Source organism: Triticum dicoccoides, chromosome 2A (assembly GCF_002162155.2).
Source record: "Triticum dicoccoides isolate Atlit2015 ecotype Zavitan chromosome 2A, WEW_v2.0, whole genome shotgun sequence".
Taxonomy (NCBI): domain Eukaryota; kingdom Viridiplantae; phylum Streptophyta; class Magnoliopsida; order Poales; family Poaceae; genus Triticum; species Triticum dicoccoides.
This window is the reverse complement of record NC_041382.1, coordinates 123177932-123205006: the sequence shown is the minus strand read 5'-3', so window position 1 is coordinate 123205006 and position 27075 is coordinate 123177932. Positions and strand designations below refer to the sequence as shown.

The 27075-nt window shown below is 45.9% G+C and overlaps 1 protein-coding gene across 1 annotated transcript in view; it reads left to right on the top strand.

Moving 5' to 3' along the window:
• LOC119357726 (leucine-rich repeat extensin-like protein 6) overlaps window positions 1-3143 on the top strand; it is a 5780-nt gene extending 2637 nt beyond the window's left edge. The window contains exon 3 of the mRNA XM_037624579.1: window positions 1695-3143. Coding sequence (XP_037480476.1) covers window positions 1695-2906 — 1212 coding nt within the window. The 3' untranslated portion in view covers window positions 2907-3143. The remainder of the gene's footprint in view (window positions 1-1694) is intronic.
• Window positions 3144-27075: the final 23932 nt, after the last annotated feature.

Genomic DNA, 27075 nt, shown 5'->3' with positions numbered 1-27075 from the left:
TCGTGGGGTGCATCACCGAGATGGGGGCGCAACACTCATGTGGGGAGCGGCGGCGACGAGTCATGCGGGCACATCAACAGCGTGGGCGGATGGTTGGAATGCGACAACTACGTGGGATTAGCTGGTGGGCTGCTTCGGTCTGGTCTGCGGTCGTCAGATCTGGCGGCGGCAACCCGACCGACTTGGAGCTGAGTGGCACGGGTTGTGTTGGCGTGGGCCGGAGGTCGCGACCATTCCTTCTGGTTGTCTTGGTGGGCGGCAGACCGACTGTGCTACGGGTGCTTGGTGGTGACTAGGATCTGGCAGGGAGTTGCGGGCGTGCTGTGGAGGAGTTGCTTAAGGTCGTCCGCGGGTCTGGCTAGCCTTGCTGGATCCTTATAGCTCTGGCGGGCGGAGGGCTAGGTCGTGGCAGGATTCTCCCCTTGCCCCGGTCCGGTTCGGCCGTCAGGTGGATGCATCGGTCTGTGAGACGGTTGTTTGCAGCGTGGCAGTGCTAGGCGGTCAGCGGCGAGGGTGGTGGTGGTGGTGCCTCTCTTCTTTCGGGTCTGGGCCGGTGGTGCAGGGTGATCACGTGGTGGAGATGGCCAGGACCGGGAACTCGTGCTCAGGCGGACCATTTTGGGCATGGGACGGGTCGAAGCTTCGCTCCGAGTAGATGATGGTGGGCCTAGTCCGGGCGGTGCCCGCTAATGATGAGGACCCTTTCCTCGCGGGTAATGTGGCTGTTGGTGGTGGTCGAGACATCGCGAGTTCGTTGGGTAGATCGGCATCGAAGACCATGGACTTGGCGTCGTACGAGCATGTTCGGCGGCGGCCGTCGGTAGTTACGGAGTTGGGTCTTCCCCGTTCCACCGGGACTGGCTGGAGACGCAGGTGTCGGCACCTCCTATCGTGGAGGTGTTGATCCAGACTTCGTTGCTGATGCCAGGCTAGGAGTGAAAGGAGACACCTTTTACTCCTCTGACCGTGGTTGGTGCATCGTGATATGGGCAGACGATGATGGCTTGGACATGGATGCTAAGGTGGCGGCCTCGGGTGGTGGTCTGCATGTTGGCTCTTCGCCAGACAACATTGCGGCGGTGGTGATTATCCGTCTTGGGCGTGTAGGCGACGGGACGGCTAGAGGTGGGTGGCTCGGGCGGGCGTTCTTCCTTAGCACTAGTGACGCTCCGATCCGAAACCGGAGATCTTTCCTCATCGAGTTTGTCCTGGTGACCTCGTAGTAGCATGGGTGAGCTGTTGAGTGAAAACTCAGCGCCTCGGCGACGATAACAACGACGCTTGCGGGTGCCGATATCTTTTTGAAGATGTCGTGGTGGGTATCCTCTCTGTGACAGGGCTTCGGGTGAAGACCTTTGTTCGTTGCAGTCTTGGCAGCGGTGACACTTTGCGCCGTTCTCCCTCCTAAGGACGTTGCCGTGGAGCTTATCTGTGCTAGGGCGTAATGTTGTGTAGTGTTTTGCGTATGCTGCTTATCCTCGGATCGGCTTTATAAGAGGGTCACCTCAGTATCTTGTATTGTTCGGCCGTGTATCTTGTTCTGCTGTTGTTTTATTATATAAAACGAGGGGAAAACCAGAAAACCTCGAAAAACAAGAATACAAAAACAAAGGTGGGAAAGCCAGCAGTCAACCTTGCAAAAGAAAACAAGAAAGCCAGAACGAAATCATGACGCGCAAACTCAACCACGAAAGGAAACCGTGTCAAAGCATCGCCTCCCCCTGTATATATACTCGGTTCAACCCAGCTCAACCCAATTCACACACACCCACACACCCACAGAAAGACACGCAAACATGCCGGCCACCGCCTCGCCGCCACCGCTGCTCCTCGCCGCCGCGCTCCTCCTCTCCGCCGCGTTGCTCTGCTCGGCCTGCCCCGTGCCGCTGCCGCAGCAGACGGCCGACAACAGCCCGCGGCTGCAGCGCGCGTACGTGGCGCTGCAGGCCCTCAAGCGCGCCATCACCGACGACCCCAAGAACCTGACGGGCAACTGGTGCGGCCCGGACGTGTGCGCCTACTTCGGCGTCTTCTGCGCGCCGTCCCTCGACGACCCGTGCGCGCGCGCCGTGGCCGGCGTCGACCTCAACCACGGCGACCTCGCCGGCACGCTGCCGTTCGAGCTCGGCCACCTCACCGACCTCGCCGTCCTCCACCTCAACTCCAACCGCTTCGCCGGGGGGCTCCCGGACTCGCTCCCCAAGCTCTCCCTCCTCCACGAGCTGGACGTCAGCAACAACCTCCTCTCCGGCGGCTTCCCGCAGCACATCCTCTGCCTCCCCAACGTCAAGTACGTGGACATCAGGTTCAACAACCTGTGCGGCCCCGTGCCCCCGGCCATCTTCGACAAGAAGATCGACGCGCTCTTCATCAACGACAACCACTTCGACTTCGAGCTGCCGGAGAACTTGGGCAACTCCCCCGCCTCGGTCATCGTGCTGGCCAACCTCCGCCTCCGCGGCTGCATCCCCGCCAGCGTGGGGCGCATGGGGGCCACGCTCAACGAGCTCGTCATGCTCAACTCCGGCATCCGGTCCTGCATCCCGCCGGAGATCGGGTGGCTGCGCGAGCTCACCGTGCTGGACGTGAGCTTCAACCAGCTCCAGGGCACGCTGCCGGAGTCCATGGCGGGGATGCGCGCGCTGGAGCAGCTGGACGTGGCGCACAACGAGCTCGCCGGGCACATCCCGGAGGGCATCTGCGCGCTGCCGCGGCTGGCCAACTTCACCTACTCGTACAACTACTTCTGCGGCGAGCCGGAGCGGTGCACGGCGCTGCGGCGCAACGACGACCGGCAGAACTGCATCGCCGGCCGCCCGGACCAGCGGCCGGCGGACCAGTGCCTCGCGTTCCTGCACCGCCCGCCGGTGCACTGCGACGGGCACGGCTGCCTGGCGCAGCACTAGCGGAAATCATCATTCATTTGGCGGTGTAAAACGGGCGGAGACTTCAATCATCGTATATACATACATATATGAACACACTGTAATTTTTATTTTTTTACAGAGAGGATGGTAATAATCAATGGAATTTGTAGACATACATACACGATTACATTATCGATCATTCTGCGGGTGCGTACATACATTATTATTGCCGGCTGTCCGTCCGATGATTATTATTCCATTCTTTCTTGTGCGACAGCTAGCATCTTGTTGGTGGAGAGATTATTATTACTACTTGGCGTATTGTTTTTGGTCATGGTGGCATCATCATGCATGCATGCATGCATGCACGCAAGGATGAAAAGGGGGAATTAACCGTAGAATGTGTGGCTTCCTTTCCTTTTCCTTGGCTTGAAAGGGAGTTCACGAAGGTGTTCAAGAGGCTGTCCTCTCCAAGTCGAATGATGAGGGGATGAGCAGGGGAGGAGGCACGGTCAAGGATGAGGTGATAACGATAGTGTTTGTGTTTCCAGTTGGAGAAGAATCAATGCCATGCACATCTGATAAGAAAGCCTAGGTGGATGGGATTGGGCCAAATTGAATAAATAAATAAAATCAATTAATAAACTAAATAAAAGAAGCAGCTGGTCATGGGTTCCAGCTGCAAAGAGGGGATCATCTTGACTGGCTCCAGCTTAGCTTAGGAGTAGTACATTGCGTCTGATACATACGGATACAGCCTAGATGCTGCGTTTATCAAGTACTGTTAGGTGGGTGGGTGTGTGCTAAAACAGGATATGCTTTCCAAATTTCGAGCGCATGTTATGTATGTGTACATACGCCGAGCGGAACACGGCACCGGGATGGGGTTTGACGGCGATGACGACGGCGGCGACGGCGACGGACAACGAACGTGGGCTGTGGAAGCTTTCTCGTTGCCGCGCAAGACAGGCTGGCAGCAGCGAAGGGGCCGGCCGGACCGGTCAAGAAGGAGCGGACAAAGGCAACCAGACGACTCGCGGAAGGTGGCCAAATGGCGAACGGTATCCGCCTGCCCCGCCCCGCCCTGCCAGCCGTTTGCCACTTTGTTTTTGGTGGGAAATCGGAACAAATGCAGAGTCGGGATCGCTGTTGGTTAGCGCCCTCATCAACTTGTTTTAGGGAGAGATCCAACCCAATCATGCTAGAGAGAGAGAGAGAGAGAGAGAGAGAGAGAGAGAGAGAGAGAGAGAGCATAGCATGGCAGGTGCGCCTAATGCTCGGCATCAATTCAATTCGATTCGATTCAATTCATTGGTATGATGGGGAGACGACAGGAGCAAGTGACAATAGCCTACGAGCAACCCGACCCGACCCAACCAACCAACCAAACAGCCCACGTATACTACTCCTCCCTCCGGTTCATGTTAATTAGCGCTGGTTTAATACGTAGTGCAAAGTACGTACTACGAGAAATACTACATGCAGCTCTACAGCAATACGCTTTACGCTAGAGCTGCTGCACAGCAACGCGTTCCTGCTTTGCTATTCCGGTTGCATCGTCTGCCATTTGGTCCCGCTCCCTTCGATTGTGCATGACACAGTGCGTTGCATCCATTGGAGCAGCCGCAACAAAGCCTTGCGTCATCTTCTTATTAATTAACTTAGCCTGTCTTCCGTTTTTCATGGACCATGTTTGCAGCAAAACACAGATTGTTGAGCTTTACTATACTAGTTCTATGACAATCTTTGTACTTGGGGCACAAAGAGGATGAGCCTGACATCATAACACCCATTAGCACTGTTATCAGACCTTAGTTGATAGCAGGTCCTTAGTACTACACCCTTTACCTTCGTACTCCCTCCTTCCATCTATATAGGGCCTAATGCATTTTTCAAGGCTGCCTTTGACTATTAATAAGATTAATAATATATGAGATATATAATGTGAAAATTATATCATTGGAAGCTTCTTTCACGTACGAATTTGATGGTATGCTTTGTGTAACTTGCATGTCATATACTATTGCTTCAAAACTTGGTCAAAGTTAGTCTCAAAAAACATATTAGGCCCTATATAGATGGAAGGAGGGAGTATGTGAATTCGGATCATGAAAGAGATGGACATATGGGCAAGATAGTAACGTGGACAGGCACTGCCTCCTCTCCAAGTTTAGGTTTTCTCCGCCTCCTGCCGGCGTCGGCGCCGTCTCCGGTTGCCCCGTCTCCGGTCGCCCCGTCTCCGGTGGCCTTTGTAGGGCCATGGAGGCGTGGTGGATCCCGACCTTTCTCGGTGGGAGGGCTTCATTTTTAGGTGTTACTTTGAGTTTTGGTAGGGTTTGTGTCCTGTTGAATATATGAGCAAATTACTATGAGATTTAACCTGAATAAACAATAAATAAATTATGAGGGCAATGACAGAGATTGAACTAATCATGCGGACTAGCGTAATAGATGAACAGATCAAATCAAGGGCAAATACTAGAAATAGGAATTCTAGCACGATCTCAAACAAGGAGGATAGAATCACATACGGTGCAGCAGGAGCAGAACCGTTGGCGTTGATGTTTGTCATCCATGTCATTTATGAAGAGGTTGCTGTCGGGGAACGTAGTAATAATTTAAAATTTTCCTACGTGTCACCAAGATCAATCTAGGAGATGCTAGCAACGAAAGAGAGGGAGTGCATCTTCATATCATTGAAGATCGCTAAGCGGAGGCGTTACAAGAACACGGTTGATGGAGTGGTACTCGCGGTGATTCAAATCGCGAAAGATCCGATCAAGCGCCAAACGGACGGCGCCTCCGCGTTCAACACACGTATAGTCCGGGGACGTCTCCTCCTTCTTGATCCAGCAAGGGGAAAGGAGAAGTTGAGGGAGAACTCCGGCAGCATGACGACGTGGTGGTGATGGAGCTCGTGGTACTCCGGTAGAGCTTCGCTAAGCGCTACGGAGGAGGAGGAGGTGTTGGGGGAGGGAGGGGCTGCACCAGGGAAGGGGTGCGGGTGCCCTCCCACCCCCTCTATTTATAGGGTGAAGGGGAGAGGGGGTCGGCCTCCTAGATGCATCTAGAGGGGGGGGGGCAAGGGGGGAGGCTTGCCCCCCAAGCAAGGTGGGAGGCGCCCCCTCCCCTTAGGGTTTCCAACCCTAGACGGCTTGGGCCCTTGAGGGGGGGGGGGGCGCACCAGCCCACCAGGGGCTGGTTCCCTCCCATATTCAGCCCATTAAGTCCCTCGGGGCAGGTGGCCCCACCCGGTGGACCCCCGGACACCTTTCGGTGGTCCCGGTACAATATCGATAACCCCCGAAACTATTCCGACAACTGAAGCTGGACTTTCCATATATAAATCTTCATCTTCGGACCATTCCGGAACTCCTCGTGACGTTTGGGATCTCATCCAGGACTCCGAACAACCTTCGGTAACCACATACAATTTCGCATAACAACTCTAGCGTCACCGAACCTTAAGTGTGTAGACCCTACGGGTTCGGGAACCATGTAGACATGACCGAGACATCTCTCAGGCCAATAACTAACAACGGGATCTGGATACCCATGTTGGTTCCCGCATGTTCCACGATGATCTCATCGGATGAACCACGATGTCGGGGATTCAATCAATCCCGTATACAATTCCCTTTGTCCATTAGTATGTTACTTGCCCGAGATTCGATCGTCGGTATCCCCATACCTCGTTCAATGTCGTTACGAGCAAGTCTCTTTACTCGTTCCGTAACGCATGATATCGTGACCAACTCCTTAGTCACATTGAGCTCGTTATGATGATGCATTACCGAGTGGGCCCAGAGATACCTCTCCGTCACATGGAGTGACAAATCTCAGTCTCGATTCGTGCCAACCCAACAAACACTTTCGGAGATACCTGTAGTACACCTTTATAGTCAACCAGTTACGTTGTGACGTTTGATACACCCAAAGCACTCCTACGGTATCCGAGAGTTGCACAATCTCATGGTCTAAGGAAACGATACTTGACATTAGAAAAGCTCTAGCAAACGAACTACACGATCTTGTGCTATGCTTAGGATTGGGTCTTGTCCATCACATCATTCTCCTAATGATGTGATCCCGTTATCAATGACATCCAATGTCCATGGTCAGGAAACCACAACCATCTATTGATCAACGAGCTAGTCAACTAGAGGCTTACTAGGGACATATTCTGGTCTATATATTCACACATGCATTACGGTTTCCGGTTAATACAATTATAGCATGAACAATAAACAATTATCATAAACAAGGAAATATAATAATAACCACTTTATTATTGCCTCTAGGGCATATTTCCAACAGTCTCCCACTTGCACTAGAGTCAGTAATCTAGTTACATTGTGATGAATCGAACACCTATATAGTTTTGGTGTTGATCATGTTTTGCTCGTGGAAGAGGTTTAGTCAACAGATCTGCGACATTCAGATCCGTATGCACTTTACAAATATCTATGTCTCCATCTTGAATATATTCACGAATGGAGTTGAAGCGACGCTTGATATGCCTGGTCTTCTTGTGAAACCTGGGCTCCTTGGCAAGGGCAATAGCTTCAGTGTTGTCACAGAAGAGAGTCATCGGGCCCGACACATTGGGAATGACTCCTAGGTCGGTGATGAACTCCTTCATCCAGAGTGCTTCATGTGCTGCCTCCGAGGCAGCTATGTACTCCGCTTCACATGTAGATCCCGCCATGACGCTTTGCTTGCAACTGCACCAGCTGACTGCCCCACCATTCAAAATGTACACGTATCCGGTTTGTGACTTGGAGTCATTCAGATCTGTGTCGAAGCTAGCATCGACGTAACCCTGTACGACGAGCTCTTTGTCACCTCCATAAACGAGAAACACATCCTTAGTCCTTTTTAGGTACTTGAGGATATTCTTGACTGCCGTCCAGTGTTCCATACCGGGATCACTTTGGTACCTCCCTACCAAACTTATGGCAAGGTTCACATCAGGTCTGGTACACAGCATGGCATACATAATAGAGCCTATGGCTGAGGCATAGGGGATGACACTAATCTTTTCTCTATCTTTTGTCGAGGTCGGGCATTGAGCCGTGCTCAATCTCACACCTTGCAATACAGGCAAGAACCCCTTCTTGGACTGATCCATATTGAACTTCTTCAATATCTTGTCAAGGTACGTGCTTTGCAAAAGACCAATGAGGAGCCTCAATCTATCTCTATAGATCTTGATGCCTAATGTGTAAGCGGCTTCTCCAAGGTCCTTCATTGAAAAACACTTATTCAAGTAGGCCTTTATGCTTTCAAAAAGTTCTATATCATTTCCCATCAATAGTATGTCATCCACATATAATATCAGAAATGCTACAAAGCTCCCACTCACTTTCTTGTAAACACAAGCTTCTCATTAAGTCTGCATAAACCCAAACGCTTTGATCATTTCATCAAAGCGAATGTTCCAACTCCGAGATGCTTGCACCAGCCCATAGATGGAGCGTTGGAGCTTGCATACCTTGTCAGCATTCTTAGGATCGACAAAACCTTCCGGCTGCATCATATACAATTCTTCCTTAAGGAACCCATTAAGGAATGCCGTTTTGACGTCCATTTGCCATATCTCATAATCATAGAATGCGACAATTGCTAACATGATTCGGACAGACTTCAGCTTCGCTACGGGTGAGAAGGTCTCATCGTAGTCAACCCCTTGAACTTGTCGATAACCCTTAGCGACAAGTCGAGCCTTATAGATGGTCACATTACCATCCGCGCCAGTCTTCTTCTTAAAGATCCATTTATTCTCTATGGCTTGCCGATTATCGGGCAAGTCTGTGAAAGTCCATACTTCGTTTTCATACATGGATCCTATCTCGGATTTCATGGCCTCAAGCCATTTGTTGGAATCCAGGCCCGCCATCGCTTCTTCATAGTTCGAAGGTTCACCGTTGTCTAACAACATGATTTCCAGGAAAGGGTTGCCGTACCACTCTGGTGCGGAACGTGTCCTTGTGGACCTACAAAGTTCAGTAGCAACTTGATTCGAAGTTCCATGATCATCATCATTAACTTCCTCTCTAGTCGGTGCAGGCACCACGGAAACATCTTTCTGAGCTGCGCTACTATCCGGTTCGATAGGCAGTACCTCATCAAGTTCTACTTTCCTCCCACTTACTTCTTTCGAGAGAAACTCTCTCTCCAGAAAGTATCCATTCTTGGCAACAAAGATCTTGCCTTCGGATCTGAGGTAGAAGGTATGCCCAATAGTTTCCTTAGGGTATTCTATGAAGACGCATTTTTCCGACTTAGGTTCGAGCTTTTCAGGTTGAAGTTTCTTGACATAAGCATCGCATCCCCAAACTTTCAGAAACGACAGCTTAGGTTTCTTCCCAAACCATAATTCATACGGTGTCGTCTCAACGGATTTCGACGGAGCCCTATTTAAAGTGAATGCGGCAGTCTCTAAAGCATAACCCCAAAATGATAGTGGTAGATCGGTAAGAGACATCATAGATCGCACCATATCCAATAGAGTGTGATTACGATGTTCGGACACACCATTACGCCGAGGTGTTCCAGGCGGCGTGAGCTGTGAAACAATTCCACATTTCCTTAAGTGCGTGCCAAACTCATGACTCAAGTATTCCCCTCCACGATCTGATCGTAAGAACTTTATTTTCCTGTCACATTGATTCTCTACCTCACTCTGAAATTCCTTGAACTTTTCAAAGGTCTCAGACTTGTGTTTCATTAAGTAGACATACCCATATCTACTTAAGTGATCATCAGTGAGGGTGAGAACATAATGACAGCCACCGCGAGCCTCAACGCTCATTGGACCGCACACATCAGTATGTATGATTTCTAATAAGTTGGTTGCTCGCTCCATTGTTCGGGAGAACGGAGTCTTGGTCATTTTGCCCATGAGGCATGGTTCACACGAGTCAAATGATTCATAATCAAGAGACTCCAAAAGTCCATCTGCATGGAGTTTCTTCATGCGTTTGACACCAATGTGACCAAGGCGGCAGTGCCACAAGTATGTGGGACTATCATTATCAACCTTATATCTTTTGGCATTCACACTATGAATATGTGTAACATCACGTCCAAGATTCAATAAAAATAAACCATTGCCCAGCAGGGCATGACCATAAAACATATCTCTCATATAAATAGAACAACCATTATTCTCGGATTTAAATGAGTAGCCATCTCGCATTAAAAGAGATCCAGATACAATGTTCATGCTCAAACATGGCACTAAATAACAATTATTGAGGTTTAAAACTAATCCCTAAGGTAGATATAGAGGTAGCCTGCCGACGGCGATCACATCAACCTTGGAACCATTCCTGACGTGCATCGTCACCTCGTCCTTTGCCAGTCTCCGCTTATTCCGCAACTCCTGTTTTGAGTTACAAATATGAGCAACCGCACTGGTATCAAATACTGAAAGTGCAACTATCCCTGGGTGGTTTTGGTAATTACTAACAACATATAGCTCATTGAACTAATGCTATTTCAAGATGATCATTTCAAAAAGTTCAATGATTGGCATGGCATGGATTAGGAATGTGGACCCCTCAAAATGCTAAGGACACACATTGGCTCAAGCTCAAGACTCTACATTTTCATTTTAGTGATCTAAGACCACATTGAGTCCATAGGAAAAGCCAATACTATTAAAAGGGGATGAGGTGTTGCTTAATGGCTTACTTGCTCAAAATGCTTAGTGATATGCTCCAAAAACCCTCAACACTTTCTCATATCCACATATGTCCCAAACCACAAGTCAAACTCGGCCCCACCGAAATGTTCTATCCGGCGCCATCGAGTTCACTTGACATAGCCACTGCCAAAAACCCTAGTCACTTCCATCTCACCGATAGGGATCTCGGTCTCACCGAGATGGGATTGCAAACTCTCTGTTTCCCTTCTAACGTTTCGGCCCAACCGAGATGAGCGATCGGTCCCACCGAGTTCACAATGCAAACTCTCTGTTTCCCTTTCGTAACATTTCGGTCTCACCGAAATGAGCGAATCGGTCCCACCGAGTTTGCCTGACCAACACTCTGGTTAGCTTATTACCAAAGTCGGTCCTATCGAGTTTGTGTAATTAGCTTCACCGAGATTACGTTATGCCCTAACCCTAATGGAATCGGTCCCACCGAGTTGACATGTCGGTCCCACCAAAAAGCCTAACGTTCACATTTTGAACTGAATCGGTCTGACCGAGTTTTTTGATTCGGTCCCACAGAGTTTGGTAAATTGTGTAACGATTAGATTTTGCATGGAGGCTATATATACCCCTCCACCCTGTCTTCATTAGTAGAGAGAGCCATCATAACGTGCCTACACTTCCAGCATACATTTTCTGAGAGAGAACCACCTACTCATGTGTTGAGACCAAGATATTCCATTCCAACCATATGAATCTTGCTCTCTAGCCTTCCCCAAGTTGCTTTCCAGTCAAATCATCTTTCCACCAAATCCAAATCTATGAGAGAGAGTTGAGTGTTGGGGAGGCTATCATTTGAAGCACAAGATCAAGGAGTTCATCATCAACACACCATCTATTACCTTTTAGAGAGTGGTGTCTCCTAGATTGGTTAGGTGTCACTTGGGAGCCTCCGTCAAGATTGTGGAGTTGAACTAAGGAGTTTGTACGGGCAATGAGATCGCCTACTTCGTGAAGATCTACCCTAGTGAGGCAAGTCCTTCGTGGGCGATGACCATGGTGGGATAGACAAGGTTGCTTCTTCGTGGACCCTTCATGGGTGGAGCCCTCCGTGGACTCGCGCAACCGTTACCCTTCATGGGTTGAAGTCCCCATCAACGTGGATGTATGATAGCACCACCTATCGGAACCACGCCAAAAATCTCCGTGTCTAGATTGCGTTTTCTCCTTCCAAACTCCTCCCTTTACCTTCATATGCAAATGTTTTACATTCCGCTGCTATACTCTTAGACTTGCATGTGTAAGTTGATTGCTTGACTTGTGCTAAGTTGCTAAAATCTGCCAAGACTTAAAATTGGGAAAAGGCTAGATTTTTATTTGGTCAAGTAGTCTAATCATCCCCTCTAGTGTAAGTGCATCTAGTGCCCCTTAGTGATTTTGGTGTATTGAAGACTTATAGGTTAAGGGACTAATGCGTGTGTGAGTGTACACAGGTCTATAAGTCTATGAGGAGTTTCATATTTACAGGAAAAGTCGACCCCTAAAAATGAATATCTTCGACTGAAGATTTTGGTATTTCTGAAGACTTTCATGAAGACTTTGAAAGTGAAGAAATTGGTGTGTCCGTGAAGACTTGATATTCATGCGAGGAATATGAAGCTTGAAGACTTTCGTTTTCATGGTTTTGTTTTTCTCTTTCTTGAGTCAGAGGAAACACCGTACTGTTAAAGGGGGTCGAGGAAATACTAAGGAAAAATTTCCATGTGATGCTCAACTCAAAATCCTACACCTACCAATCCCTTCGAGTAAAGCCATTGGAAATCTCATACAATTCAGTCAATTTCTTCAGTGACACAGACGAAGTTCTTTTGGTCTCTGAGGAATTTGTCCTGACTGAGGAGTTAGGAATTCGCCAGTGCGGATTGCCTACACAGTGAGGAACATGATAGCCCTGAGGATTTTGCTACTCAAAATTCCAACCGTTGCTGTGCTATGCGCCAGCTGTTCCAAAATATCTATCCACCTAACAGTCATATCATTGAAGGGCATTTATGTATTATCATGTCGGGCTGCTCCCTAGGCTATAAATAGCCGCCCCATACAACCACCAGCTGGTTGGCTGCTCCGAGAGAAACCGACACTTGTCATTTGAGAGCAACCCATCCTTCGAGGACTTTGAGCGAAAATCATCAAGTGAGGAAAAATCAAAAACCAAAAACCCAAACACCTACAAACCCCAAGTGATTGAGCATCACTGAAGAGATTGATCCTGAGTGGATCCGACGCTTGTTACCTTTGAAGACTGTGCTTCTTCCAGACGGTTAGGCGTCATGGTATAGAGCATCCAAGAGGAATTGTGGATCGCCGGGTGACCAAGTTTGTGAAGGTTTGGAAGTCACCTGAAGACTTACCACGAGTGATTGGACGAGGTTTGTGTGACCTTAGTTCAAGGAGAATACGGTGAGGACTGGGTGTCTTGGACTAAGTGTCCTTGACTGGGTGTCCAGGACTGTGTGTCCTCGAGTTTAAATACTCAGCCGCTCCAACCAGACGTACAACTGAGACAGCAGTTGGAACTGGTCTACCAAATCATTGTCTTCACCAAGCTTACTGGTTCTATTTCCTCAACTCTTTCATTTCCTCTTAACTGTGCTGTATGTTTGTTCATATCTGTGTTTGAAGACTTTAACTGAAGACTTTCTCAATTTCCTCAGTTCAATTTCTTCAATCTGTTTGTCTTCATCCTGTGTTATCCTGTGATTACGCTTCCTGTACTCTGTGCCTGTCTTCATTTCATCATGATGACTATGCTTGTATTCTGTTATGTTTACCTTTGAGTACTTATTCCACTGCTAGTAGTTCTTTGCTAAGGAATTTCCTCACCGGCAAATTCCTCAGTGAAGAATTTCATAAAAATTGCCTATTCACCCCCTCTAATCGATATAACGCACTTTTTGGTATCAGAGCAAGGTACTCCCTTGTTCTGTGTGATTTTGGTTTAACCGCCTGGAGTTTTAGTTATGTCGACCGCAGGTATGATCAAGGTCTCTGTTGGGTGTCCTATCTTCAATGGGAGCAGACTACCCCTACTGGAAGAATCAGATGCGAATGCATCTTGAAGCAATTGATAACGATCTCTGGTATGTTGTGGAAAATGGTGTTCCCTCAGTCACACCTTCTCTCAATGCTGCCGATGTGAAGAGATTCAAGCAACTCGACTCTCAAGAGAAGAATATCATATGTGGCCATCTGAGCAAAGGACAATATGGCAGAGTGAGTGCTTTGGAAACAGCGAAGCTTTATCTGGGATAGGTTGTCCAAAGTGAATGAAGGAGTCTCAACTCAGCGTGACTCTCGAGTTGATGTTCTTCGCAATCTCTTCAACCGCTTCAAAAGACTCGACAATGAAAATGTTCAAAAAACCTTCGATCGCCTCACTGACATCTCAAATGAACTTCAAGCACTTGGTGCCACTGACATCACCGACCATGAGGTGGTGAAGAAATTGCTGAGATCGCTTGATTCTTCATTTGACACTCTGGCATTGATGATACAAGAACGTGCTGATTACAAGTCACTTGATCCCGCTGATATTCTCGAGAGGCTAAATACTCATGAGTTCCAACTTGCTGAAAAGAGAGATCTCTATGGTTCAAGCTATGGCAGAACACGTGCACTGAAGGCCAAGGCAGTATCTGAATCCGAAGATGAAGACTCTGATAGCAGCCTTGGTGATCCTGAAGAACTGAGCCATGATCTGGCTCTGCTCGTGAAGAAGTTCCAAAAGTCCTCAAGACATGGTCGCCTTGGAAGATCCTCAAGGAGCAATGATTCCTCATCCAGTGACTACAAGAAGAGGCTCTGTCACAAGTGCAAGAAACCTGGACATTTCATTCAAGATTGTCCTCAGTGGGAAAAGGAATCAAAGAAGAAGAAATACAAGGATTACAGTTTTGATGATGCAAAGAAAAAGAAGAAATCCACAAAATCCTCATCATCAAAATCCTCAAAGCCTTCATATCACAAGAAGAGCAGCTCCAAGAAGGCCATGGCATTCATTGGCAAGGAAATGGACTCCGAGGCTGAATCTGAAGAAAATGAGGAAGAGGAGTCATCTGAGGAGTCCAAATCCGGAGTGACGAGCCTTGCTCTCGCTACTGCATTCGTCAGCAAGTCTATCTCCAACATTGAGGAAAATGACCTCACCAACAAGGCTGATGAAGGGGATGATGACTACGCTCCCACCTATTGCTTCATGGCAAAGGGTGCCAAGGTACTCAAATATACCTCCTCTGAATCAAGTGAGAATGAATCTGATGAAAACCTTAAGCCCAGCTATTCTAAACTTGCTAAGATTGCTATAAAACAACAAAGGGCTTTAGAAAAGGTTCAAAACATGCTAAATAAAAGTGATGATATGTTGGGTGAAGAAATGGGTCGCACTGAAACTTTGACTAAAAATCTTCAGAGACTTCAGTCCAAGCTTGACAAACTTCAAAGTCATCATAACACTCTCTTATCGGATCATGAGAAGCTTTCTTATGAATTTCTTCAAAGAAAGCAAGACCTTGAGAAGCTAAGATTGAGTTATGAAGATCTTCAGAAGGAGCACGATTCATTACTTGCTCAACAAATCAGCGCATCTCAGGAAGAATTTGTTCGTCCATGCTTGAAGTGCATTGAACGTGAATCTGCCAATTCTTCACCTGAATGTTCAAATGCTGCTAATGTTTCAAATTCTTCACATGCCTCTGCTATCACTAATTCCTCATCTGAGGACATTGCTAGTATCACTGACGATGCAGGGCTGAAGGAATTGTACACAACAGGCATGTACAAAAGCCTCAAAGGGCATCAGGCTCTTTGTGATGTGCTTAAAAAGCAAATCCTCAACAGGAACCCTAGGAAAGAGGGTATCGCCTTTGAGAGGAAACTCAATGCTGATCGTACATATTGGAAGCCTGAGCATACCCCAAAACTACATGGGTTGCTACAAAGGGACCTCCAGTTGATCCAGCTAACTTATCTGGATTTGCATGTGAATCTCCTCATTCTGATGATGAGTCAATTGACTCCAACTATAAGCTATTCAAAAATCAGAATGGTGAAGTATTTGCTAGATATGTTGGCACTAACTGCAAGAACGGCTCCCCTGTGAAGAAAATCTGGGTTCCCAAAAGATGCCTGGAAAATCTTCAGGTGAATGTCATCATGACGCCACCTGTGAAGAATAGGAACCCCAGATCAAATTCTTCATATGGACCAAATTCTTCATATGGATCAAAGTCCTCATACGAACATCATCATGCTAACCCGTCTGTTTTGCAGGGAAGATCTAAGGATTATGGATATGTGCATTATTCTTCAAATTATTATGTCCATAAGTCCTCGAAGAATTTCTCTGCTTACTCTTATGCTTACTCTAACCCCTCTTATGTGAAACGAAATGGACTGGCTTCTATGCCATCCTTCTCGTATGGAGCTCGCAGAATGATGAACTCTTCGCCACCCCTTCAGATGTGGGTGGTGAAGAAAAAGAACTAATCTCTTCTGCAGGGTCAGGTCTCCAGACGCACGTAATCGTCTGAAGAATTTGCTGGAGACCTGAGCATGCCTGAAAGGACACAGGCTAATCATGAAGAAATGAACTTTCATTTCTCACGTCCTCATATTGCTTTATCAGTTCTTTTACTTGATGAAATTGATCTGATGATTGATGCCATATTCTTCACTAATGAAGTATATGAGTTTGTAAGCTGCACTAATTCATCTACAGGATGATCAACCCAAAGCCACTGAGTGGGTCCTCGATAGTGGATGTACAAACCACATGACTGGTGACAAGAATCTATTGATGGATGCTCCATTATCACCGTCGCATCTGAAGCATATCATATTTGCTGACAAAGGCAAAAGTCAGGTATTGGGTCTAGGTAAGGTTGCGATTACAAAGGATCGACACATGGACAAAGTCATGCGTGTTGAGTCCTTAGGATACAACCTTATGTCTGTCTCAATGCTTTGTGATCTTGATATGGTTGTTGTCTTCGGCAAGTACCGTTGTGTTGTGGTTATGGAAGCTGACAATTCCAAAGTCTTCGAAGGCTTTAGGAGAGGAGACCTGTATATTGTTGATTTCTCTACAGGACCACAACCAGCCGTGTGCTTACTTGCAAAAGCTTCAGAAGGCTGGCTCTGGCATCGACGATTTGGTCATGCAGGCATGAGGAATTTGCACATGCTTGCGAAGAAGAAGCATGTCATTGGCATCGAGAATGTCAAATTCCTCAAGGATCACCTATGCGGAGCCTGTGAAGCTGGGAAGATGACCAAGGCCAAGCATCCAGTGAAGAATATCATGACCACCACTCGCCCATTTGAATTGCTTCACATGGATCTCTTTGGTCCTAATCATTATTCTTCTATCTCAAATGAAGCATCTCAATATGGCTTTGTTATTGTTGATGATTATTCTTGTTACACATGGGTACACCTTGTTACTTACAAACATGAAGTGCAGGAAGTCTTCAAACGATTTTCCTCGAGGGCTTCAACCAACTTTGGTGTGAAGATCAAGCACATCAGAAGTGACAATGGCACTGAGTTCAAGAATTCTGGTCTCGATGACTATCTTGATGAACTTGATATTACTCATGAGTTATCTTCTCCTTACACTCCTCAGCAAAACGGCGTCGTGGAGCGCAAGAACAGGACGCTTGCTGAGATGGCTCGCACTATGCTTGATGAATACAAAACGCCTCGTCGTTTCTGGACTGAGGCAATTGATACTGCGTGCCACATCATCAACAAAGTATATCTTCACAAATTCTTCAAAAAGACTGCCTATGAACTCCACACTGATAAGAAACCCAATGAGTTATTTCAAAGTCTTCGGTGTTAAATGTTGGATTAGAGATCCTCATCACAACTCAAAATTTGCACCGAAAGCACATGAAGGTTTTATGCTTGGTTACGGAAAGGACTCGCACACGTACAGAGTCTTCAACAACGTTCTTCACAAAGTTGTTGAAACTGTAGATGTGTGGTTAGATGAAACTAATGGCTCGCAAAGAGAGCACCTACATACTATGATAGATGAACCAACACCTAAGGAAACTATCAAGTTCAAGGCTACTGAGGATGTCATTCCTACTGAAGAATCTGCTGAAGAATTCATTCCAGAACATGAAGAACATCGAGCTAATGCACCTGAAGAAAATGGTGCTGAAGAAAACGCTGATCAAACTCTTCAACGACAACTAGCTCATCCTCGCATTGCAAAAGAAGTGCAAGTTGAAAAGATCATCAATGACATCAAAGCGCCAGGTCCTCTCACACGCTCAAAAGCTTCACATTTGTCTAACTTTTGTGGGCAGTATGCTTTTGTCTCTATTACAGAGCCCACTAAGGTAGATGGAGCATTTCTGGAGCCTGAGTGGATTCAGGCCATGCAAGAAGAATTACATTAGTTCGAGCTCAACAATGTCTGGGAACTGGTCAAACGTCCAGATCCTCGCAAGCACAATATCATCGGCACAAAGTGGATCTACCGCAACAAGCAAGATGAAAATGGCCTTGTTGTAAGGAATAAGGCACAGGTTGTAGCTCAAGGCTACACACAGGTTGAAGGAATTGATTTCGATGAAACTTTTGCACTTGTTGCTAGACTTGAGGCTATTCGCATATTACTTGCTTATGCTAACCATCATGATATCACTCTATATCAAATGGATGTGAAAAGTGCATTTCTCAATGGTAAGCTTGAGGAAGAAGTATATGTTTCTCAACCCCCAGGTTTTGAAGATCCAAAGAATCCTGACAAAGTCTTCAGACTCAACAAGGTCCTCTATGGCCTCAAGCAGGCCCCACGGGCTTGGTATGATACTTTGAAGGAACTCTTCATGAAGAAAGGCTTCAAACCCGGTTCACTCGACCCTACTCTTTTCACTAAATCTTATGATGGTGAATTTTGTGTGTGCCAAGCATATGTTGATGATATTATCTTTGGCTGTACTGACCAACGTTATAGTGATGAATTTGCCTATATGATGAGTGAAGAATATCAAATGTCTAGTATGGGAGAGTTGAAATTCTTCTTAGGTCTTCAAATTCGTCAACAACACAATGGCATATTCATATCTCAGGAGAAACACCTCAAGGATGTACTGAGGAAATTCGACATGCAAGATTGCAAAGGCGTCAAAATTCCTATGCCCACAAATGGCCATCTGTGCACTGATGAAAATGGTATTGACTTCGATCATAAGGTATACCGCACCATGATAGGTTCCTTATTATACTTATGTGCATCTAGGCCAGATATAATGCTTAGTGTTTGCATGTGTGCCCGATTTCAAGCTGCACCGAAGGAATCACACCATAAGGCTGTGAAGCATATTCTTCGATATCTAGCTCACACACCAACACTTGGATTATGGTACCCCAAGGGCTCGACTTTTGATCTTGTTGGATATTCTGACTCTGACTATGCTGGTGATCGTGTGGATCACAAGTCAACATCTGGTACATGTCATTTCCTTGGACGATCTTTGGTCTGTTGGTCCTCGAAGAAATAGAACTGCGTATCACTATCTACTGCTGAAGCTGAGTACATTGCCGCTGGTTCTTGCTGTGCCCAATTGCTATGGATGAAGCAAACTCTCAAGGACTACGGCGTTAACATGAAGAATGTGCCTCTCTTATGTGACAATGAGAGTGCCATCAAGATTGCTCACAACCCAGTTCAGCACTCGAAGACAAAGCACATTCAGATTCGTCATCATTTTCTTCGTGATCATGTGTTGAAGGGCGACATTTCTATTGAGCATGTGAAGAATGAAGAACAGCTAGCCGATATCTTCACAAAGCCCTTGGATGAGAAGAGATTTAGCAAGTTGCAGTGTGAGCTAAATATCCTAGAATCTTCGAATGTTGTTTGAATAGGACACTCATCCTGACACTTCTGCAAAATTGATGACTTAGATGTGCAACACATGAAGAAACGTTTTACTTCAATCAATGAAGAATAACACTCTTAGTGTGAAGAAATTAATGAAGAATTTGATTCTCAGAACCCTACGTTAATTGTACGCGGTGTCTGAAATCATCATTCTTATACGGTGGGTCACGCCACCACCAAAAGTTGAAATTCCTCAAATTATTCATATTCTTCAACTTTGCATAGTCTTCACTGGTTCCGTTGTTTTTCTTCATTGGCTATATATATATATCAATGTTGGGGATATCACTTATCGGGAACTTATCGGTCGACCCATGATAAGGGGTAAATCGGCCAGTTTATCGGCATATCGGCCGATTTATCGCCATATCAGCTAATTTATCGGCCGATTTATCTTATCGGTCAGACACCGATAAGCGATAAATCGGCCGATTTATCGGAATATCGGAGGATATCTTGAATAGTGATATATATATGAGTTTATGTCCTCTACAACATTCACTTATTGCTATTTCTTCAAGTTGGTTTTCTGCTAAGTGAATGTGATCGGACCCTTCCCCTCTATGCTATACTCAACCCAATCTATTCACAAATTCTTCATGTGCGTTCTATTTGAAGCTCGTTCAAAATCTTCACTGTGTCCTTGTCAGCTGAAGAAATTGAGAACGGAACTTTAAAACTAATCTTATCCAAATTTTTAGTTTTGTCGCTCAAATTGTTTCGCATCCCATGATAAATTTTTAATTCACCCACGATCTTACACGATCTCCACTATGCAGTACGTGGGTGACACATGTCGTGCGAAGGAGAAGGGTCAGGGGCACGTTCGTCCCAAATCTTCGGGCGAACAGATTTTCACTGCTACTATAAATACCCCCTCATCCCTTCCTCACTTCCTTTACTCCGCTCGATCTCTCTCTCTCTCTCACTCGACCTTCCCAAACCCTAGCGCCGCTGCTACTCCATCATCGCCGGTGAGGAAGAGCTTCACTGCCTCGACCTCGTCGTTGTCGTACTCGCGCCGACCGCGGAAATCTTCACCTCCGCCGTCGTAGACGTCTTCCTCCGCCAAGTTATCACATGTCATCTGTTCTTGATTCGTTTCTCTACGCATCATTTTTCTTCAAGATTCCTCAATTGTGTGGATCTTCGATCTATACAACTCTGGAACCTAAGACAAAGAACACTTAGTGAAAATACTCAAGACTCATCTGGTCAAATTCCTCAAACTTGTTCTTTTTAAAAAACCTTCTAAGAACGCATATGACCTCTCCAATTTCCTCGCAACTATACTCTGTTCACAGGTACACATGCCAACTGCTGAATCACTAGGCTCTCATCAACTTAACTCATTTGCAGCGTTCCTCGAAGAAAAGTTGCATACTTCTTCAGAGAATTCGATTGTTCAAATTCCTCAACTGAAGAAAATGGCTGATGGTAAAAGGCCACAGAAGGGAGGAAAGAGGCCTGAGGTAAATACAGCGTTTGAGATCCCTGATGACATATATGCTGGGTACTTGAAAGTGCAACTATCCCTAGGTGGTTTTGGTAATTCATGACAACATATAGCTCATTGAGCTAATGCTATTCCAAGATGACTATTTCAGGAAAGCTCAATGATTGGCATGGCATGGATGTGAAAGTGGAAGCCTCAAAATGCTAAGGACAAAGGATTGGCTCAAGCTCAAAAGCTCAAGACTCTTCATTTTATATTTTAGTGATCCAAGATCACATTGAGTCTTTAGGAAAAGCCAATACTATCAAGGAGGGATGAGGTGTTGCTTAATGAGCCTCTTGCTTCATGTGCTTAGTGATATGCTCCAAAACCCTCAACTACTTTCCCATATCCACATATGACCTAAACCCTAAGCCAAACTCAGTCCTACCGATTCTTTCTATCCGGCGCCACCGAGTTTCACTTGTCATAAGCCACTGCCAAACCCTAGCAATTCGGTTCTACCGATAGGGATCTCGGTCTCACCGAGATGGGATTGCAAACTCTCTATTTCCCTTTCGTAACTTTTCGGTCTCATCGAAAGAGCGAATCGGTCCCACCGAGATTGCAATGTAAACTCTTTGTTTCCCTTTTGTAACTTTTCGGTCTCACCGAAAGAGCAAATCGGTCCCACCGAGTTTGCCTGACCAACTCTCTGGTTAGCTAATTACCAAAATCGGTCTCACCGAGTTTGTGTAATCGGTCTCACCAAGATTACGTTATGCCCAAACCCTAACCATATCGGTCCTACCGAGTTGCATGTCAGTCCCACCGAAAATCTCTAACGGTCACTAGGTTTACCTTTTCGGTCCGACCGAGTTTGTTGATTCGGTCCCACCGAGATTGGAAAACTATGTGTAACGGTTGGATTTTGTGTGGAGGCTATATATATCCCTCCACCTCCTCTTCATTCGTGGAGAGAGCCATCAGAACACATACACAATTCCAACTCATATGTTCTGAGAGAGAACCACCTACTCATGTGTTGAGACTAAGATATTCCATTCCTACCATATGAATCTTGATCTCTAGCCTTCGCCAAGTTGCTTTCCACTCAAATCTTCTTTCCACAAGATCCAAATCCTATGAGAGAGAGTTGAGTGTTGGGGAGACTATCATTTGAAGCATAAGAGCAAGGAGTTCATTACCTACACACCATTTGTTACTTCTTGGAGAGTGGTGTCTCCTAGATTGGCTAGGTGTCACTTGGGAGCCTCCGACAAGATTGTGGAGTTGAACCAAGGAGTTTGTAAGGGCAAGGAGATCGCCTACTTCGTGAAGATCTATCGCTAGTGAGGCAAGTCCTTCGTGGGCGATGGCCATGGTGGGATAGACAAGGTTGCTTCTTCGTGGACCCTTTGTGGGTGGTTGCTTCTTCGTGGACCCTTCGTGAGTGGAGCCCTCCATGGACTCGCGCAACCATTACCCTTCATGGGTGGAGCCCTCTGTGGACTCGCGCAACCGTTACCCTTCGTGGGTTGAAGTCTCCATCAACGTGGATGTAGGATAGCACCACCTATCCGAACCACGGGAAAAACATCTGTGTCTCCAATTGCGTTTGAATTCTCCAAACCCTTCCCTTTACATTCTTGCAAGTTGCATGCTTTACTTTCCGCTGCCAATATACTCTTTGCATGCTTGCTTGAATTGTGTGATGATTGCTTGACTTGTCCTACAATAGCTAAAATCTGCCAAAAACTAAAATTGGGAAAAGGTTAAGTTTTTATTTGGTCAAGTAGTCTAATCACCCCCCCTCTAGACATACTTTCGATCCTACAAGTGGTATCAGAGCTTTGGTCTCCATTTGCTTTGATCTCCATAGCTTTAGGTGGTCATAGCCTTGGTTTCACAACCTAGGAGAGTATGGCGTCTAGCGAGGGAAATTATCACCGTAGAGGTCCTTACTTTGATGGTACTAATTTTGCTAGTTGGAAGCATAAAATGAAAATGCTATTCTTGGACATAACCCCGCCGTTTGGGCTATTGTGTGTGTTGGTTTGCAAGGTGACTTCTTTGATGGGAAAGAACCAAACCGTGAAGCTACCGCGGATGAGTTGAAGATGTTGCAATACAATGCTCAAGCTTGTGATATTCTCTTCAACGGATTATGCCCCGAAGAATTCAACAAAATCAGCCGTCTTGAGAATGCAAAGGAAATTTGGGACACTTTGATTGATATGCACGAAGGTACCGACTCCGTCAAGGAATCCAAGTTGGATGTGCTTCAAAGTCAACTTGACAAGTTCAAAATGAAGGATGGTGAAGGTGTCGCTGAAATGTACTCTAGGCTTGCTCTCATCACAAATGAGATTGCCGGCTTAGGAAGTGAAGAGATGACCGATAGATTCATCATCAAGAAGATTCTAAGAGCCTTGGATGGAAAATATGATACCGTGTGCACATTGATCCAAATGATGCCCAATTATAAAGATCTCAAGCCAATGGAGGTGATTGGAACAATTGTTGCTCATGAGATGTCACTTAAGGATAAAGAGGAACTTCACAACAAATCAAGGGGTGCCTACAAAGCCTCATGTGAAGCCCCTACATCATCAAGTGAGAAACAAAACTTCAATGAAGAATTGAGCTTAATGGTGAAGAACTTCAACAAGTTCTACAAGAGTAGAAGCAAAGATAGAAGCTTCAAGTCAAGGTCCTACAATGACAAAAGATCTTCTAGTCGAGAGCGAAACTGCTACAGTTGTGGATCCGGACACTATTCCAATGAGTGTACGACTCCCTACAAGAGAAGAGAAGATTCTCCAAAAAGAAGAAGCAAAGAATCACCACCAAGAGAGAGAAGGAGTAGAGATGATCGTTATGAATGAAGATACTCACGGAGAAGCAAGGATTCAGAAAGGAAGGAAAAATCATCAAGGAGCTACACAAAACGAAGACATCAAGCTCATGTTGGTGAATGGGTATCCGGCTCCGACTCCGACAGCCACTCAGAGAGAAGTTATCACTCCGACTCCGAAGATACTCAAGATGAAGGTGTTGCCGGTCTAGCACTTGTGTCAACCAACTCCTACGACATATTTGACTCACCAAATGAAGGAATTGGAAGATGCTTCATGGCCAAAGGTCCTAAGGCAACACACCCCGAGTATGTTGATTTCAATAGTGATGAAGATGACTTGTTAGGTGATGATTTGCTTGTTGACAACTCTAGTGATGAATACTATGATGAAACATCAATTAATCATGCTAATCAAGATAAAACGAATGACAATGATAAGGAGAAGATTGAGGCTCTAACTAAAGAAATAAACACTCTTAAGTTAGCTCATCAAACTATCTTCGAAGATTATCGAGAACTTTTAAGAGCTCATGAGAAATTACGCTTTGAAAAGCTCAATCTTGAGCAAGAGCATGAGTTCCTAAAAGCAATCAATGATGATCTCCGCAAGAAAAAATTTTCTTACATTGCCAAGCGTTTACTCTTATCCACTTACATGCCTCAAGTCAAGTCTAGTAACAAGAACAAGAAAGATTCTTCCTCTAGCAGTAACAATGATCATGCTAAATCCAATATTGTTGCTTCTAGTAGTTCTCTTGATTCCACTAATGATTCTCTTAGCCAAGTTAAACTTGAGCAAGAAAATAGCTTATTGAAGGGAATTATAGACAAAGGAGTGTACAAAAGCCTTGCTGAGAGTAAGCAATTCGAGGAAATTGTGCGCAAGCAAGGAATGCACCGGAAGAATCAAGGTGTTGGTTTTGAACGGAACTTCAATGCCAATGGAGTTGAGTGGGAAGAAGATCAATACCCCAAGACAAAGTTTGTTCCTCAACAAGAGAAGTATGATACTTCTTTCAAGGGGACACAAGCTCAAGATGATCTTCCACCACAAGACTACAAGCAAAAAGGCAAGGACAAGCTTCAAGAGGAAATTGATGCATTTGAAGAAGCTCCTAAGACCTTAGTCAAGTGGATTCCCAAGACTACTTCAAGTTCCACTTCATCAAGTACGACTACAACTCCAAGGATTCCCATCAAGATGGTGTGGATCCAAAAGAAGAAGAACTAGAGAGTTCTTGAGGGTGACTCCGCCAACATACTTCACTCTTATCATTTTGGCAAGAACAAGTGCAATCAACTTCCACATCTTGCACTAGTTCAAGGAGTCACAAACCCTCTTGTTGGTAAGACAAGGGACAAGGTAACCTAAAAGTTTTCATGGACATCATCTTGTGTGTGCATCACTCTATGTCTAAGGATATCCTTGTTTGTTCCTTGTGGGACTAACCCATGTAGGTATTGAAAGTGCAATTCACTCAAATGGATAGCTCCAAGTGATCTACATCAACATTGAGCATCCACATCTTCAACATCTACATGAAGTCATCATCGACAAAACCCGAGGTTAGTTCATCCCTCTAAGGGGGGATATCACATCTAGGGGGAGCTTTACTCTAAGACTTGAGCTAAAGCAACTCTAAAGATGTGAACACAACAATGCTTTATGTAAAAGTGGTAACCCCACTTGAGCTTAAACGATGAGTATGACCTATGATCAAGTGTTCTCACTTGACTCCTAAGTCAATATACTCATATATAGATGACCTTGTCATCGCAAATTGCTTGATAGATGCTAGAATTGGTTGTGCATGCCTTGTCACATATTTCATTTGCCATCTTATTGTGTGAGCATGCTGGTTGCAAATTTTACTCATTCGAGGACATCCACTTGTTGTTTTGATTGTTTGGTTTTATTTCCTTTAGCCAAGTGGATGGACAAGAATGCCTAAGAACCTCCTCTAGCTATCTATGCTTTTCTCGTCTCAAACTCTATTCGTGCTACATCACAAAATTTGATCAAGTCAGATTCGAACCACTCTGTGTGAGGAGCGCTCGGAGTCCCCGATTCGTCATAGACTTAAACTTCCAAAAACTCTTTATGATTCTCGGTCTGACCGATACCCTACTTTCGGTCCTACCGAGATCATTAAGTTGATCTAGGTTTTCGATCTCGGTGCAACCGATTTGAACCATTCGGTCACACCGAGTTGCAACAACTGTATACAGTTTTGCATCTCGGTGCCACTCAGTTGTTCCACTCGGTCACACCGACAGGGTCGGGCTATATATAGTCACGGGCAAAAATTTGGAAATTTCTCCGAACCCCTTCGCCCGCGCGATAGCCTGCTCTGCCAACTTGGTCTCCGGATCGTCTCCTTGCTGCCAGCCGCCTCCAGTCGCTGGTCTCCGTCGCCGTCAACGGAAATTCAACCCCGCCGTTGCCGCTGTAGCGAGTCTCCGCCGAACTAGGGTATGGACTCGATCTTTGTGCTATTCCCCAATCCGATTCTTAGCACATTGTGATCATCATGATTCTTGCCACGTTTGTTAAACTCCTATCCAGTCAATGCGTTTGTAGATTAGTTTTGATTCGAAAATTTTAGGGTTAGGTTTCCGCCGAAACCATCTCGGACCCACCGAGTTGAAAAACCCGGTCCCACCGATTTGGCTCATGCCATTGCACAAGTGAGACTCGGTCTGACCAAGAATTACTTATCGGTGTGACCGATTTTGGAACTTTGTGAAACCCTAGCAGTCTCGGTGCCACCGAACTATGACTCGGTCTGACCAAGTTCACTAGTTTAGGTTCCAAAACTGCTTCGGTATCACCGAGTTTCAAAATCAGTAGATCCGAGATGATTTCAGTGGGAAACTAAAACTAAGATTTTGAATCATTCTTTTGCAAAAATCTCTGCATTTTGTGATGCTCATCCACTCTACCTCATCTATAAACTATTCACAGGGTCAGCAGTCAGCTTGTTCATCATGTCAGACCAAAGTGATAGCCAGAACTTGTCAGAGCAGGAAGTGCAGATGAGTGAGGGCACTAGTCCCTCAAGTTCTTCAGATGAAGGCAGCAGGAGCACCCCTAGCAATCTGCCTAAAGCTGCCACCAGACAGAGGAAGATGAGAACCTCAGAATCAGAGGATGAGGATTATGTGGTAGAAGAGGAAGCAACTTCAAAGAGAGTAGTGCTCGAGAAGGAACATGGCTCAGCTCAAGGCACAAAGCCAGGATTGAAAATCAAAAGGTCAGCAGGTAGGCAGCCTATGCCAAAGGCCAGAGCCTCA